A 19127-nucleotide genomic window follows, 5' to 3' on the forward strand; every position below is an offset into this window, starting at 1 on the left:
CTGGGCATCAATTTAGACAAAACAAACTTTCCAGGTAATTCCTAAATAAAGCAAAGTTTATAGAAAAGAAGTGAGATTAAAGGTAGAGGATTAAGGGAGAAGAATGCTTGAGAAAAAGAGCTGAACTTGACTTGGTTTCACTTAAAATTTTGTGGGAAAGAGAAAATGGGGTGAACATGAGATTTGGGAACTTAGGAGGATTTCATCACAATCTGCCACCTATTTTCTGTTTCTTTCTCTCAGTTTTCATTTCTGGATTCTGAGTCTAGGTCACCATCATCTTCTGCCTGGAGAAGTCATTTTCAGTGGGAGTCACTACTGAGGAAGGCTGGTTCGCCCTGCTGAACTGTCTCCAGTAGTTCTTCCGTCCCCCTCTGCCTAGAGAAGATTCTTCAGCCAGTGGGTACCAGGGAGTCCAAGCCATGATAGTCACCTCTTACTCCAGAGCAGTATTAAAATATTACATGTTTTAATGGGATAGTGAAATGAGCATGGACACACTCCAATCACCCATTCATGGCGGAATAAAAGTACAATTGAGCCTCATCTCTGTTTAACAATCCCCAAAACTCCAGACCACAAGACAGGCAAGGCATGGACAGTAAACTGTCCTCAAGCTCAGTTTCTTGGATGCAGCAGATTCTTCCCTAGAATTTTCTCTCTCTTCCTTCTCTTCATCATTTACCATTCAACTCTAGTATACTGGTCCAACCTTCACTAGGATTCACTAGAATGGATTCAGTTCTCTTTGAAAACATTAGTCCATTGTAGACTAGGAGAGTGTTTCAGGCTGAATTTAAATTCACCTCCTTTTGCTAACCCATCCTGCTTTTCTTTTCCCTTTTTATTGCACTTAAGATAACATGGCCACAACAGTATCAATGTTAGTGTTATGAATGTGTAAACTGACTACACCCCTACCACCACAAAAGTGCCTAAGGTCCTCTGCCGAGGTCTATGTGTTACTTCTAATCTGCCTCTTCCTCCCCCCCCACCACAAATTTGTCTCCCCCCACTTGGGTAATTTCATTTCTGCAGTCTGAGTTCAATGGTTTGTTCAGTCAACTCCCATTTTTTGCTTTGTTATCTACTACACATGAGTGATGTCACCAATTTTTGTCCTCCCTCTGACTCATTTTGCTTAACAGTACATGGTCTAGCTCCATCCACACTATAACAAAAGGTTTTCCACGCCACAGGGCTGGTCATAAGATAACGATCTGATCAGCCTCATTTGACCAGTCTATAAGACCTACCATAGCCCTCCCTTAGAAATGTCCTCAAACAGGATTTGGTATAGTAAGTCTTTATCTGCAGTGGCAGGATTATAGACACATAAATCTCAATGAGTGCATGACCTTTATGTTTCAAAGAGAGAATGACAAATCTTGATGTGGGATGTGGGAGGGGCAGACCTGGAAACAACCAAGTTTCTGCCTGTTTTCATTATCCCTGGACTGAATCAATACCTGTACTGGTGAAGAAAAGTGGTTCTCTGAGTCAATCAATCTGTTTGAAATCTGGTTTTCATTTTACTCACTGACACAGTCTCCCTCTCTTGTGGAAGCTGGGCTTCTGCTTACAAGGGCCCTAGTTGACTTGAGTCATCACAAATAGCTGGGGATTAACTGTGAGCACTCACATGGGCAGACAAAATCTTGGCAATGTGGCAGGTGGCTCGGAAGGGTGGACTATGCCAGACCTCATGTTCCATGAGATAAGGGGAAAGAGGCGGCCGGAAGAGGGATTACACCAAGGGCAACTCTCTGGCACCACCAGAGGAGCCTTGAAGCCTCCTCGCAGCTGAGTGGGTCAGCAGGGAAAGTCCCTGGGTTCACGCCAGCCTAGCTTGTCTCTCAATCAGGGAACTGCTTAGAAGTATGTCCCAGTGCTTTTTCTCAAGGAGAAAGAGTAACAGGTGACCTGGGAGCATCAACCTCTTCTTAAAAGAGTAATCACAGACCACCATAGCTGGATTTCCTGAACACCCTCTGACAGAGACTAGATAATGGATTTTAGCCACGTGCCCAAAAGGTGTCATATTCACAAGTATTTGTAGGCTGGCAACTCCTCTCATTATTACCTTTCTAAAAGGGTTTTCATTAAAACAAAAACACTACTGATTTATCAGCAATTATGCAACATCCTCATATCTGATTTATGATCTTGCTTGTTTATAATCATGCTGTTACAGATCATGAAATAAATTTACAATGTCATGATACAGATGATGGTGCAATTAGAAACATATTAGAAATAATTATTTCCATTATGATACATTAATAATATAGTGAACAATATATTATTAGAGCTGCTCTCTTAGCACTTTTAAAGTCTATCACTTTATTGGTAACATAGTGCCCAGACCCCACACCAAATCCCATACTTACTCATTTTATAGTTATATTATGAGATACTGACATTTTATTATTAGAAAAAAATAGAATATTTCAGAATATTACTAGAAAAGAATTTCAGCTTTACTTTCATCTTTCATATGGAACTAGAGACTGCAAGAGCAAACCAGTATTTTATGCTTTGGAAAGTAAACTAGTGAGCAAGAAAGAGAGTGCAGGGGCAAGATGTATCCTTGCACATGGGGACCTGGTTCCATCCCTACACCAGATGGTCCTAAGCGCCGCCAGATATGGCCTGGAAGGCCCCTGAGCACCACCAGGTACAGTCCTGGAGACCCCTGAACACTGACTGGCATGGCCCTGAGCCCTCCATCCTCTGCCCTTACAGCACTGAACATCGACCCACAAGCAGCCCAGCTCCCCAAGAATCCCTAAGAGGTTCCCAGGGGTCCTGATCACTTCCTGGGAGCCTGGCACTCCTCAAAAAAGAGATTTAGAGATGATTTGAGCATTAAATTATTTTGTGTAAGGAACTTGTAGCATAAATCAAGAGGGAGTAGTCATATTTTAAATAAACAAAAATCAAAGAAAGAGTAAAAATAAGATAAAATAAAAATCAGTGTGGTGGTGGAGTATGTAGTAACTTTATACATCAATACCGTATATATGAACACTAATGCAACCACGTTATTGAAACTAAAAGTTAAAGCAACTATGAAAATAATCATTTAAGGTAGAACCAATACAACCCAGTTATTAAAATAACTTTATTCTTGTGGCACCCCATGAGAACTCCTGAGTACCAGTAGGGGTGATCTTTGAGTGCAGTCAGTCAGGAGTAATCTCTAAGCACAGGTGGCCCAAAACAAAGCTAAACAAAGCAAAATTTTACTCTTCTAGCAGATCTTTAAGAATCAGCTTAATTTGAGAGCAAAAACTTAAAATTCCATGTAATTTAAAGTTAGTAAGCAAATATACAAAAATCTAACTGAAATTCCCAACATCTCCAAAATCTACTTTACTAATCTTTAACAATTAGACTTATAGCAAGATTAACTCCAAAGATTAAATAATAATAGTAATTTTTACTAATTCTGGGACTGAAATGACTTGATTTTCATAAACTATAAAATACATATTTTATTGTACTTATTATAGGTTGTATGAGTTGTCTCTATACAATGTTTCTGTTTGTGTTTTACTTAAACTGAAATTATTATTCTTTCAGAAGAGCTTCAGAAATATATCAGGAGAGGAGGGAAGACTGAGTAACATTAAAATCGATCCTGGAAAATAAGTAAAGGTAAAGGTAAAGGCCCTCCCGTTGATCGTCGATTTGCTCGAGCGGGCCCAGTAACGTCTCCATTGGAGACTTTGTTGTTACTGTGTCTGGCATATCGAATACTCTCGGTAGCTTGCCGGGCTCTCCGAGAGGGGCGGAGGAATCGAACTCGGGACGGCCATGTTGGCCGCTTGTAAGGCGAACGCCCTACCCGCTGTGCTATCGCTCCAGCCCAGAAAATAAGTATGGTCAACAATAAAATATTTTGTTTGACTTAAAGCTTTTGTGGTTTCATCTGGGTTTTGCTGTTTGTTTGTGTGAATTTTGCCCCAATAGGAAAAAAAAACCTGAGTATCTTTTGAGACTACATAGGAAAAAGATTCTTAGAAATGATATATCTAAGAATTCAATACAAATATTTGATAAGGAGTTAAAAAATTGTGATTTTAGTCATTTCTTTTAAAAAAGAACTTCATAAAATGCATTGCACAAAACTAAGCACTTTTCTTTATAAAGCATATGCTATGAAGGTCATTTTATTTTATATCACTTATAATGTTGTATCATTATGCATGTTTATATGTTTTGAAGAACTACCACAAAATGTCCATAGGTGGGTTTGTTTATTCCTTTTCTTATAGGGGTTTACCCTGTAGAATTTGGGTGGGGGTCTAGGGTCACTCCCAGTGATATTCAACCCAGGTGGTGAGGTCTAGAGGGTTCTGGCCCACTAGTGAGGCGCTCAGATCTGGTTATTATTAGGAATTACCAGGTGATCGATGTGATACACAGGGGCTGTTGGGTGTAGGGGGCAGCAGGTATCAAGTTTAAGGCCTCCCTCACACGATCAGGCATGTGCTCTTGCCACTTGAACAACCTACCAGAACATGGCTCAGAAGTACCTATTTGCAAACTCTATAACACAAATCCGTGAATCATATATGAACTTCGAATAATCTGAGTAATTCAGAATGCCAGGGGTGGCTGCATATTTTCTATTGCTCATATACTGTATCACTGCATCACTGTCAACCCATTGTTCATCGAGTTGCTCAAGTGGGCGCCAGTAACATTTCCATCCATCCTTGTCACATACTAGTATAGCCCCATGGCATACTGGGGGCTCTTTCAGGGTCAGGGGAATGAGGACCGTCACTGTTACAGTTTTTGGCATATCAAGTATGCCACAGGTAGTTCGCCAGGCTCTGCTGTGCTGCTTATATCCAACTGATCACAACTCTCAATCCTCCCAGTCTTTTCAATGGGTCTTCATTAGCGTTTCCCAGAGTGAGTGGCACCCCTGCCTGGGTTGTGCTGGTGATCCTGGAGCCTGGGAGCCTCGGGGACAATGCGAGGTGCTCTTTCTGGTCAATTTAAAGAGGAAGATTTTGCTGGTGACACCTGAGGGATTCTTATTTTTCTGAAAAAGGGGTGGTAGATCAAGTCTGGGAATTTCTGGTTTACCGAGTGTATACAGACTAAAACAAAGATTGAAATCATGTATTGCATACTATTTGCCCTTGAAGAATCAGAAGTGGTAAGAGAACATATAATTTTGAACAATAATCATTATATCGGTTTACAAGTCCAGTTGTTGGGAAATGTCAAAACTCCAGACTCATGGAATCTGTTAGAATGAGCTTCATTCACTGCTACAGGACTCAAAACTTTTCCTCTGGGATCATCTTTAAGTTAGGTTCTAAAATGCTTACATCAAAATCCTCCAAATATGGATCTTGGAGTAATTTTTTTATAACAGAGGTATTAATCTGACTTCTAGTATTTACAAGCCACCTCAGATGAGCCTTTGGTTTTCTTTCAGTTCATCCCCCTGTCAGACCTTTCCTCCTCTCCTGGCAACCAGCCTGATATGGTTGAATGGACTGATGGATAAAGATGCATATCTCCTTCAGCTCTCTCAAAGTTTCATGATCTAGCTTTTTTTTCTTTTTCTTAATTAAAGAGAGTAAGTCATGTTCAATAAAGATTAAAATATTCAGCTGAAATGGTGAACATTTGACTAATGTTGCCTAAGATAAATTACAATACAAGTCATAAATAAACATAAATTACAATACAATTTATAAATAAAGACTCTAAATGTCCTGGTCATCAGTACAAAAAGACTAGTCAAGAATGACAACCTTATACAAGAATGACAACATTATATAAGGCTAGAGAGAGAGAGAATGCCAAGCACAGCCAATCCTGGTTTAATCCCCAGCTCTGTGTGATTCCCAGAGCATCACTCCAGGTACAGCTTTGCAAGCCTCAAAGGCCCAAATCCTAGAACTGGAGAGCCCCACCTTCTCAGGCCCTGCCCTGAATCACTGACCCAGATGGGGGAGAATGGCCAGGAGTGAGGTCCAGGTTTCCTCAGCATGCAGAGCCCTGCAACAAGAAAATTGCTAACATATTAATGGAACCCAACATACCTAATCTATTTCATACACTATTCTGAACAAAATACTATAGTGCCTATTATCTGTAGTGTCTGAAATATTAGTAGTTGGAGAAGTAGAGAGCAGATTGGCTACCAGAGGCAAGGTATGGATAAAGGTGGTTGAAAGGGAATAACTTCCCCTTATGAAAAGATTAAAGCTCCGGGATCCAATGTTTACTATAGCGACTGTGGTTAATAAAAGGATGTTGAATAGATATTAAAAAGATCTCAACACACATACAACTATGTTCAGTAACAATATAGTAACTAGTTTAATCTAACTATGTAATCATTTTGCAATAGATACATACATTGTCAAGTGTACAACTTTATACAGTGTTGCATGCCAATTAGATCTCAACAAAGTTGGGAGAAAAAGAGATGTACAAATTCAAGATTCCTCCTGCCTTTGTCAGCTTTACCTTGCAATTAAGGCAAACTTCCAGAGAGAAACTAAACTAAGTGGCCATTAAAAAGTAACCCTTTGTTTAGTTCTTTGCTTTTATATTTTCCTAAACGTGTCCAGAATATTAAGGAAGAGATTTGTTTTCCCAATATTAAATCAATTTCCTGGCTTCTTTTTACTTCTCCCCCTGATGTTATTCCATTTCCTGTTTGTTTGGGGGATAGTTAAATCATAAATTAAAAGAAGTCAGTTAGGCCAGACAGGATTGTTACCAGAATTATCAGTATGGGCCGACTCCAGTCCATAGAGCAAGTGTGGTAAGTATGAAGACCTGAGTTCAATCCCCAGCACTACCTTTGGGCACAAACAGGTATAGCCCTGAGCTCCACTGAGGGTGGCCCCTATTTACAAAAAGCAGTTTTCATTTGGCCCCCGCAATAAAAGGTTCAGTAAGCTGGTAAAAACATGGCATGGTGTGGGTTAGTTCAGCAGAATATCAAAAAGACACTCTAAGCGTCTTCATACTAAATCTCTGTTCCTTGTTTCTTTGCCTTTCCTTCAGTTCAGGAACCCCTATTACAAATGTCCTGTGCAGCTTTTGGGAAAATAGAACCCCCTCACCTGCTACCACTGACAGGATTTGAAATCCAGAGGCTCTTTCATAAAGAATGTTACCTGAAACTCTAATGCATCAAAGGCCAAGTCCAAATTTCCGCTCCAGGAGGTTAGAATTTGGTAAATGTTTCAAAGGAGTAGTGAATCTAACTAACAAAAGGATTCCTATTACTAACGGCACAAAGATTTTTATGCTGGTCTGCTCATTCAGGTCATACTCTCTGAGTAAGTCTGAGGTACAGCTTGATGCCTTAGGACAAAAAATTCACTCACAATACCTGTTTTTTAGTGTTAATCACCTTAAGAAATCTGCCAATGAACATTTGTCAAATAAAAGAAAGACCATACCAAAAAAAAAAAAAAACAAACAAACTAAGAAACACTGTGTTGTACTGACACAGTGGTAAATCAGTGTTAAAAAATTGTAGTGAGGATAAGAGAGAGAGAGAGAGAGAGAGAGAGAGAGAGAGAGAGAGAGAGAGAGAGAGAGAGAGAGAGAGAGTACAGCAGTTAAGACACCGGCTTTGCATGAAGTTGACCCTTGTTCTATCCCTACTACTACATATGGTTCCCTGAGAACTGCTAGAAGTGATTCCTAAGCACAGAACCAGGAGTAACTTGCAAGCAATGAAGGGTCTGGCTCTCAAACAAGCTACAACATGGCTAAGGCAGGCTTCCCAATTTCTCTTAAAGATTAGATGACATTTCCCAACAAATATGAAGTAAAATAGTAAAAGTAAAAAGTAAAAGAGAATGTGACCCTCACACCTTCAGTGACAACAGCCTCAACCAATTATACATAATCAAAGACTTAAATATCAAAAATAAAAAAATGATCTAGCCATATCTATATACCTTAGGGTTACCCTTTTCTATTGGAGAATATCCAATGTTCCTGAGATGTAAAGTCTCAGACCTATAGAAACTTTCTGTTAACATTAGCTCTTGTGCCCTGGAAACTCACTCTGGAGCATGGACATGAATACACACACACACACACACACACACACACAATTTGTCTGCTGCCACAATTTAGTTCGGTATGTAACTCAGCAGAATATTAGAAAATGGAATTTCATCTAAATGTTGGCAACTAAAACCTTCCTGCACACACAGGAAGACTTGAGCCTAAAAAATCCCTTAATATTAAATTAAATTCTGGAAGCATTGTGAAGCTTATGAGAGAGCACAGAGGAAACCAAGTCTAAATATGCCCAGAAGTTAGCTCTATATAAATAGCTAGTAAAAACTGAGAGGAAAAAAACACGGGTCACTCCATTTCATATCATCTGCTACGTGTTAGTAGTGAAAATCAAATTAGACCACAATTTCATGAGAAAAATAAACAGCAGACACCTTCAGCTTTGCGAAAGCCCAAGGTACAAGGTTTGCAAAAAGTTCTTTACTTCCAAGAAACAAAAGATGCTGAAATGCTACCAGTGCTTTCCTCTCTAAAAGTCATTGCTTTTTGAGTTCAAGCCCAGGACTTCGTTTATACAGAAGGGCATTAATTATGATTTTTTCTTCACTTTTAGGTGACACCTTTCAGTGTTCAGGGCTTATTCCTGGCTCTGTGCTTAGAGATCACCCCTGGTGGGGCACAGGAGACCATATGTGATGCCAGTGATTAGACCCATGAAGTCCATGTGCAAGGTAAGTACTATACCTGCTGCACTATTTCTCTGACCCATGATCTTTTTTTTTAAACAAAAAATTGTAATGACCTGTTCACTAATTAATCTCATTTTTGAACAAAGTAGTCAAGAATATAAGACAAAGCAAAAAGGACAGGAGATTACTGACTCTAAAAGACAATCAGGGTGTTGCCCCCTTCGCCCTCTCCTCTCTGGAAAGAAAGATGGTGGCTGCATGGGAGCCTTGTGGACAGCAGATTTGAGCCGGGGATCGGGTGCGGCAAAAACCTCATGGGAAGGGGGGCGTTCGGGTCCATCCTTCACACCCTACCGAGGTCACCAGTTGCCCCCCACGAGCGGCTCTCCTGCACAGCCACGACTCCAGAGCACAGAAACCAATCTCTTAATTATCTAACTTTTAATAGAAATACTTCCAGGGTTAATAAGTAAAATAGCAGAAATCCAAAACCGTGCGGCTGCGATAGCGCGACATCATTTAATTCTTAAACCCAGCTGTAGAAAGCAAATCATTTCACAACGCTTTTTCAGCATGTCTGATTTGGGGGGGTCATAAACTCTAAATAATAATGGTGCATCTTTTATCGAAATAATGAATCTAGTCAAAGTAGATAGAGTGTTAACTAGAACTCATCTGCCTCACAGGAATTGGGAGGGGTGGGAGGTGGGGTTCTATTGGGGTTCGCGGTAAAAAATAAGTATTGGTAAAGGGAAATGTGTTTGATATTTACATGACTGAGACCTAAACCTGAAAGCTCTGTAACTTTTCCCACAGTGATTCAATAAATAAATAAATTATAAAAAAAAAGACAATCAGAAAATGGAGGAAGCAAGAGAAGATGTAAAGAGAGGATGTAACATGAAGGATATAAAGCAAGAGAAGGGGAGAGAAAGATAAAATAAATCTCAGGGAATCCAAGTTGTATAATTCAACGCTGTTTTATAAATTCTGAGAAAGATGCTTCAACCTCTCTTAAGGTCCTGAGCTCCCTAAACTTTCTGCCTATTTTCCTTTTCCTCTGGCTACCCATTTTTCCTTGCTGATTAAGTGTTCTGTCTCTTGACTCCCATTCACCTGCCTTACAAAGTGTTTTTAAGTGGCTCAAAAGAAGTTCAATTAGCATGAAAATTGACAGGAATTCTACAATCAGTATGACTTAAATACAGAAAATTATGGGTATTGTGAGGAGGCTCACATCTAGCTGCAATTTTCATGGCAACATTATCAGATTCCCTTGACCAACATCCCAAGAGAAGTACAATCATTTCTTGAGCACACATAGAGTGTTTTCCAAGGGGGAAGGGACATGCACATCTACAGAAGCATCACACATGGCCCACTTTTGAATAGAATCCTAATTACCCCCATCAGAAAACATGATGTCTTTTTGAACAAATACTTTGATGTAATTCGGTCCCTTCACAGCTATCCTAGAACAAGTGAACATAGAAATTCTAAGTTTGACAGAGTGATGGTTCATTGTAAGTTTGACAGAGTGATGGTTCATTGTTGGTTCATTTTCTTTTTGAGGCGGGGGCAGAGGTGGTGATGGCAGGTGGGTGGATAGCTAATTTATTATTCTAGAATTTTAGAGCATTATCTGCAATGACTACACAAATATAAATAAGTATTACAACAGATGTTTCACGTTACAAACTAAATGTAATGATAATAATGAAAGGTAATTTTCTCCTATAAAAGATTACAAAAGAGAATGACTTATGTTATTTCCTAGATGCATGTGTTTTGATCTGTTCTCTAATGAAAACACATATTCCCTGTCTCTGTTTTCATGGTACACAGAATAATCCATACATGATCAATCCCTTCTTCATAGGAGGTCCATGATGCAATGCATCACAGATTTTCAACACCTGTGGACAATAGATCTTAAGCATGTTTCTAAGTATAGATGCACTGTGCCCTGAATGCCATTTGGGAGTACACCCACACTCCACACCAAAAGAGTATTGTGAAGGAAAACTATTCATAAGGGAAATATAGAGGGGAAAGAGATTTTAACTTTTTTGTTTGTTTTTGCTTTGGGGGCAACACTTGGTGGTGTTCAGGGATTATTCCTGGCTCTGCACTCAGCAATTACTCCTGGCAGTCTTAAGGATGCACTAGAACTCCATCCCCCTTCATAAACGCTACCCACATCCTCTGGATCTCCAATAACTCCCTTGGATACCAGGCAAATTAACATGTATTTCTATGCCTACATGTTCAGATTACTATGTGGATGTTCTACACTTTTACATCTGTTCATGATAATAATACATTCAAGATTTCTACACAAGCCATTGCTAGAACGATGCCTGCAAGACAGACAGAAAGACCTATCCACTACTCTGTAGAGACCATGTAACTGACTGATCATCTACTTTCAATGACATTGGTCAAAAACAGTAAGGAAACTGGGAGTCACACAAAGGATATGAATAGTAACCAGGAAGATGCAGAAGATGCATCACTCTGTCAAACTGGATTAATGTTTCTTTATTTAGTTTCTTCCGTGAAACAGAAAACCACACAGTCTTCAAACATATTACTCTCATCACAGTTGATTTCCTCCACTACAAACCTAGTAAGCTTCTGATTCTTTTTTTAAAAAAAAAAGAATTACCATGAGGTAAAAATTATCACAAATAATAAAATCATCACTTAAGTTTTACTTCAAGACTTAAAGATCTCTGTTATTAGCAGCAACTCTTTTCATTTTTTTCTTAAATTTTGGGTCACAATCAGCTGTGCTCAGGGCATATTCCTGGCTCTATGCTCAGGGAACACTCCTGGTAGGGCTCAGAAAATCATATGGGGTGTCGATGATTAAACCCAGGTTGGCCATGTTTATTCAAGGTGATGTACTACTCACTGTACTATCTCTCCGGCCCCCTTACAGCAGAATTCTGTACAACAGGCCCAAAGACAGAGCTTAGTATATATTATCTGTCAATAAATATGTGTACAAATAAAAACTTGTGAAGACATTCTGTTAAAAAAAATATTCTTAGCCTGTATGTGGCAAGAACAAACTTGTTTCTGAAAACTACAAAATATTTATATCCAAGAAGCAGGCTCCTTCAAGAATTTACCCCTCAAAGTTAAACTTGACTCAAATTATTATATAGTATTTCAACTCTCTGATAGAACTTTTTGGAAAGATTCTTGCAGTTTATTATCCTATATCATATGAGACCCACGACAGAACTTATCAGTAGCTTTCTCTCTTAGCACTGGATCACTTGGATTTAAACATGGTTTCATTATATTTTTATTTCTTGGAAAAAGAAAACAGTCTATTTTTACTTTTCCTTAAAGAATTTAAGAAAATATATTATTTTATACAACTCATTCAACTTTAACATCTTCACTTAGAATACACGTATTCAATAAAAAAGTCCTTAAGTATTTTGAATAAAGAAATACTTACGCCATAATCCCTGAGAGGTGAAACATTTCGGCTGTGATATAGGACAAGTAACTGTACAGGAAGACAAAGAGTGGCTCAATCACTCGGATGTTATGTGTGAATCGAGTTGTAAATGCTGCTATAAATCCCAGGAAGATGCCAATCAACACCCCACCAATTCCCACAACAAAGAAGTTAGCAATTCCAGCAAACACGTCAATGGTCTCAATGGTTTTCATCTGGCAAAAAGACTTGAACAAGTTGTATAGGACCTGTGGGGGAGAGAGAGTGCATTGTTAGGATCCCGCCAACTTCCCAGCACCGCTGTAGCCACAGAAAATCTACCAGGCTTCTATGAAGGTTTTTGTTCAATGTAGCATAGTCTTAATTCACTCTTAAAATATTTTATTTAACAGTTTAAAGTCAAAAGCTTTATTACAAAGTGTGTTGTTAAGGGGCTAAGGAGGTAGTACATGCCTTGTATATGCCTGGTACATGCTTTGTACATACCTGATCTGGGTCACTATCCAACACCATGTGGCCTTTTCAGCATCACTGAGTTGGACACTAGAATTCTTTGGTACCACTGGAGTGACCCTGGTGGACACTAGCCCATTCAGGGTCTACATAGCACTGTACCCACAGGCCTTGCATCAAACTACCAGCTGGTTGAACAAATATCACCCGGTGTGACCCCCTGTACCCTGAATGCCATTTGGGAGTATATCTCCCCCACACACACACACCCCACCCAAACAAAAGAGTGTTGTGAAGGAAAACTATTTTTGAGGGGGGTAGAGGGGAAAGAGATTTTAACTTTTTTGTTTGTTTTTGCTTTAGGGGATACAGTTGGCAGTGTTCAGGGGTTATGCCAGTCTCTGTACTGAGAAATTACTCCTGGCAGTCTTAAGGGACCACATAGGATGCCAGGGATTGAACCCAGGTCAGCCATGTGCAAGGCAAATGCCCTCCCCGCTGCACAACATATGCATCAGGATGGTTTTACCAGGTACTATAAAAAAGATTCACTGAGAAGACTAGGGGCTGAAGAAATTTGACAGGAAAAGGTGCTTGCCTTATTCATGGCCAACTCCAGTTCAATTCTCAGTACCATTCAGGGTCCCATCCCTGAGCAAAGTCAGGAGTAAGCCTCAAGATATGGCACAAAATCAATCAATCAATACAAATCTCGGTTGTTAATATAGCATAATGTAACATTATGTTTATTTTGGAATAATGAGAAGAACTGTCTTAGAGAAAGCATGTCAGAGTTGCTGTGAACTTATTCACCCTGTTGTGGGGTTAGAACAGAAAAACACCCTACAGGTGTATGAACTCCTTCATGTTTCTAAAGTTCTCTCCCTAAATCCCCTCCTCACTTGCTCATCCCACATATGCCCAGGTATGGTCAATGCAGATTTTCTCAAAAGCTCATCTCTGTGTGTTTTTGCTGTAATTTCAAACATACTATGTGGTTACAAAGTGGCATTTCCTCAATTGTACAACAACACCACCCTCACCCCTTCCAGGATTTCATTTGGTGAATGTTTTCTGATTTTACTTCAAATGGTAGATTTCCAGTGGTGAAACTTTTTTATTTATTTATTTACTTTCTGAAAAGGAGGCAGGAGGTCAAATAAGTTTGGAAACTTCTACTCTAAGGTAATGAGATTATACTTTTGTTTGGTTTCTAAAACTCTAACCCAGTCTTTACCACCTTAGTTTAAGGCTTGAGAAATGCTAGGTTTCAGGTCTGGTGGGCAACCACCTGCAATCATGCTTCTGAACGGTCCACTTAGCCCATGGAATGGTAGTTTATACCATCACTCTTTTCATAGAACTAAGTGAAATCAAGACAAGCAGGTATGTACTTCTCTTGAACTCTGGGCACGACAGCTTCTTCCTCATTCATGAAAACTCTGGGTTTTCGTAAAAAGTTGGTGGCCAAGACCATTTAAACTTCAGGCCATACAATGCCTTTACTTGGGTTTTTATTTTTTTGGTCTGGGGTTTTTTGGGTTTGTGTGTGTGTGTGTGTGTGTGTGCGCATGCGTGCGTGCGTGCATGTGTGTGTGTGTGTGTATGTGTGTGTGTGTGTGTGTAAGGAGGGCATGCTTAGAAGTGCTCAGACCTTACTACTGCTTCTGTGCTCAGTAATCACTCCTGGTGGTACCAAACCCAGGTCTGCCACATGCAAAGAAAGCGTTCTGCCCACAGTACTATCACTCTGCCCCCTTTATCTGGGTTCTGAGATACTGAAAATCAAAACCATTTGTCCACAATTACATCAAATGTCTGAGATGATACTGGCATCTAAGTCTCTCTCCTGATCATTCGGAATGAATCAGATCATCCCTGTCCACCAATGTCTCTAGGCTAAATGCCACCCCATTTTACTCCCTTATCTGAGGTCTTTCCTAGCCTACTACCCTCAGGTCCTATGCATTCTTTCCTGTTTTCAATGGGAGTAGAAAGTTGGCCAAAAGAATGTATCATTTTAAGAGTTATTTTTCTGTGGTAAGTGGAGAAAATGTTTCAAGATTTTTTTTTGAGAGGAAAGTAGAGGTAACAAGAACTTAGAAAGCAAAAGACTCTTCCTTTTTAGCTAAATGGCTGTGTAGCAATCAAGGACATTTGGTATTATGTGACCAAGAAATAATCTGACTAAGAAAATAAGCAGCCAACTCCACTGAAAAGATAAATAGCTGCTGCTGCTTCTTCATTAATCAAACCACCATGAGATGCATGGTTAGTTACAAAGCTTTTCACAGTTGAATTTCAGTCATTCAATGTTCCAACACCCATCGCTACCAATGTCCCTGGTTTCCATCTGCCCACCCCACAGTCTGCCTATGGCAAGCATCTCTCTCTCTCTCTCTCTCTCTCTCTCTCTCTCTTTGTGTGTGTGTCTTTGAGCAGTATGGTTTGCAATACAGATACTGCGAGGTTTTCATATTTGTTCACTTTCAGCATACTATTCTTATCCAGAGTGACCATTTCCAACTGTCATTGTCACAGTGGTTCCTTGTCTACCCCAACTGCCTTCTCCCCCAGCCCTAGAGGCAGATTTCCAATTGTGGACATATTTCCTCCTGGCTCTTGTATCTACTGTCCTTAGATACTAGTCTACTGTCCTTAGATACTAGTCTCATGAGTTTTTTTTTTTTAAATCTCACAAATGAGTACAATTATTCTATGTGCGTCCTTCTCCTCTGACTTATTTCACTCAGCATGATATCCTCAATGTCCATGCATTTATAAACAAATTTTGTGACTTCATTTTTCCTCAGCGGGTAAGTATCTTCCTGATTTGCCAGAAGAGAAACTGTTTTTGAGCAGCAGCCGTGAACAGTGTTCTAGCAAGGACGTGTGTACACGTGGGATTTCCTCAGCTGCCACAACCCTCAAGGGAGGAAATCTCTGTGCCTCAAGAGGTAGAGGTGCAGGGTGACATGACCTGCTGTTTGAGAAGGGAGGAGACTTTTCCTGGGCCTCCTGAGCATGGTGCCCCCAAGGCCACACCCCTACTCCCCCTGTTTCCTACAAATCTCCTCTTCCCTTTGCACTCCTGCCTTCTACAAACCACCAGGGGAAGGTTTGTTTCCTTGAAAGACTGTTATTTCTATCTTCATGCTCTCATTTCCAATCAAGACTCATTATAGGAAGGATTACTTACACCTTTTTTTTAAAGTCCCCTGGTAAGTTCACGTAGCCCTATTTTTGTTTGTTTCTAGTCTGGGAGAGTTCATCACTGCTCCCCAAGACTGATCCTACCTTTTCATTGCTGCTCCCGGGTTCCTACCTATGATTTTTCTCCACAGTAATCTATTCATTAAAGCTAGAAAAACTCTTTTCACCTTGCAGAATTCTGATGAAGTAGCTGCTTCTCATAAGCAGCCTCCTGGACTCCCATTGCCCAGATTAACACCCTTCTCTCCCCACTCCTACCACCAGCTGGGCTCCCAAACCATTCAGCTTCAGGGCACATGCTATGTCCTAGTGTTGAGACCCTGCCTCCTTTTCCAGCAAACTCGGCAATACTGCTCACTTGGCGTTCTTTCCTCCTTCCCCTCTACTCTGTTCTCTCCATCCAGTGCCATCCATCCAGCACATGGGTGAAGTCACCAAAGGAAGCTTAGGGATTCATACCTCAGGACAATACACACTTGCAGAGGTGCCATGTGCCTGGACGCATTCAAAATCCTCCTGGCAACTCACTGAGCAAAGGCACACTTTGTTTTCAATGAGACTTAGGTTTTGCAAAGAACAAAGCATATATATATATATATATATATATATATATATATATATATATATAGGCTGGAGAGATAGCACAATAGGTAGGGCGTTTGTTTGCCTTGCACACAGCCAACATGGCCGACCCGAGTTCGATTCCTCCGTCCCTCTCAGAGAGTATCCCGCCCGCCCGGCAAAGCCTGGCAAGCTCCCCGTGAAGTATTCAATATGCCAAACACAGTAACAAGTCTCACCATGGAGACGTTACTGGGCACACTCAAGAAAATCGATGAACAACGGAAAGACAGTGACAGTGATATATATATCAGCCCCTCTGGTCAGAAGCTCCAGTTTACTAATTTTGCTGCCTCCGATGCCAGGGCAATGCTGCGAGGAAATATCTTGGGTATAGCCCTTATCCTGACAACCAGAAAGCTGTTCCTAACCTCCCACCTGCTTCATAAGGAACCTGATACCTGCACCATCAGCACAGGATAAAGTTCTTTACAATGGGCCTCAACCCAGAGTGCATGGCAGTGAGATATTTTCTCCTTTCATTTCACCGCAAAGGAAGTGAAAGGAAGAGGAGCTTCTGTAATGATAATTTACCTACATCATGTTCACATTATATACGTATAACTATGGATTATGTATGGAGGCTATAATTATGTTTCTAGTGAGTCTGCACAAGCTTTCCTTAATTTGATAAGTACATTTTATTTTAGGAATTGCAATGCCAGTGGCACTTGTTTGCTAAGTAGTGTTATGAAATAAAGTGATAATTAAGTATTTTTAAATCTTTATTCTCATTTTAAAAATACTTACGTATTAAGATCAATTTCTTTCTCCCTCCCTGTCATAACCAATGATGGACCCATTACACTGTATGTCTTCTACATACCTAAAGTTCACTTTTTGTCTTTCTAAACATTTTAAATAAAATATTTACATATTAAATTGAGCAATCATAGTTTTTGAACTTTTCTTTAAAATATGCAATAATTTGGTGAGATCGTGTGATGAAAGACTGAAAGAATTCAAAGTTATTTATCAGAATAGCTCTAGTCCAGAAAATAGCTTTTAGACTCTCTTTTCTCATATTAAATACAAATAAGGATCTTCACATAAGGAACTTTAGTCCTGCTGTGTTTTTTGCTCTGCAGTCCCTGTGTATTCCCTCCAAGTCCCCACCTAAAGATCACAGCCTATAGAGTTTGAGACACAAGAACTCATGCCTTGCTTCTTTTGACAGAGTCAATGCTCCCTATTTAAGTCTCCCTAAAAGAGACTAAGGGTTCTTGGGAAAATGTATGAGAATAGTTAATGGCTGCATTAGCATGTTCTAAAAATGATATTGGAATTTATTATGTGAGAATAAGTGATCTGATTACAGATTATTGGGGAAATAGCAGGACTTCTCAGATGACTGAAACCCAAGTACTTGTTGCCTAACAAGGGATATTTTGACAGTTTCCTTAAACTGTTTAACTAAATAAAAAATCACAAAAAATTCTATTTTTAAAAATATACATAAACTTCATTTATATTGCCATCCCTCCAGTTAATTCTAATTTACTATAGCCTTAGATAAGAACACAGACAGCTTGACTAAATTTTTGTCTGTTTTTTCTGTTGTTTAGGGCTTACGTCTGGCTCTGCGCTCAAGAATCACTCTTGGAAGGGCTCTGGGGAACTTATGGGGTGCCGGGTCAGTCGTGTGTAAGGCAAGCAACCTACCTGCTATCCTATCCCTCTGACCCTGACTGCAATTAATATATTATCAATTTATCTTTGCTTTAAGAAATTCCAAATGAGGTTATCTTCCCTTCAAGTTTTCTAGCTCAATATTTAATTTGTCATAATCTGGGCAAAGAGTTCATGTTTTGACCTGCAATTTTGCCCGCTCTCAAAACTCCCTTTTAAAAAAATTAGAAATGAAGAATATTTCATTTTGTTTCTATTTTTCCATCTTTCTCTTTTTTTATATACACCATGATTTACACAGCTGTTCCTAATAAAATTTTAGGTAATAAGTTCCAACACTACATCTACCACCAGTGCCCACATCCGTCTAACCTCACGTTCCCCCTTGGAAGCCTGCCTCTTCACAGCACATTTACAGGTTTAATTGCTGTATTTTGGGTCTCCTGCTTATAGTAGTGTTGGCTCTAGTGGTTTCAACATCCACAAATCCCTCACCTCTGCACCACTTACATTAACTTCATTTTCCACATTAATTCTCTCTGCTATTCTCTCCCCTTCTAGTTTCAACTTTTTCTGATTCATCACTTTCACTGTATTCAACAAGGTTCATATTTTTTAAACTTATAGTATTTTTTGTGCTTCTTGAACCTCTCCCAGAGAGAAGACAAGATGGATGAATCAAGTGATATTCCATAAAAAAAACTTCCACCCTGATGCTTTAAGGGAACCTGGCTTATACCAAATTGTAACTTTTTACCTCTTTGTTCTCATACCTAATACCCAGTAATTATTTCCACCTCTTAGACAATTCAGTGAAACAAACTTCGTGTGTCTTATTCTTTTTTGTTGTTGTTGTTTTCTTTTTTCTTTTTTCATTTTTTTTTGGGGGGGTGGGCACACAGCAGTGCTCAAGGGCAAACTTCTAGCTCTGTGCTCAGGAGTGATTCCTGGTGGTGCTAAGAGATCAAACTCGAGGCAGTCACATGCAAGGCAAGTGCCCTACCTCTTATATTGTCTCT

General features: G+C 39.7%; 1 protein-coding gene across 1 annotated transcript in view; it reads right to left on the bottom strand.

The window, feature by feature from the left end:
- Nucleotides 1-19127, bottom strand: part of SLC9A2 (solute carrier family 9 member A2) — a 95294-nt gene that overhangs the window by 44387 nt on the left and 31780 nt on the right. The window contains exon 3 of the mRNA XM_056125086.1: nucleotides 12190-12440. Coding sequence (XP_055981061.1) covers nucleotides 12190-12440 — 251 coding nt within the window. The remainder of the gene's footprint in view (nucleotides 1-12189; nucleotides 12441-19127) is intronic.

The sequence above is a fragment of the Sorex fumeus genome, unplaced genomic scaffold (genome assembly GCF_029834395.1).
Source record: "Sorex fumeus unplaced genomic scaffold, SorFum_2.1 ptg000006l, whole genome shotgun sequence".
NCBI classification, from domain to species: Eukaryota; Metazoa; Chordata; class Mammalia; order Eulipotyphla; family Soricidae; genus Sorex; species Sorex fumeus.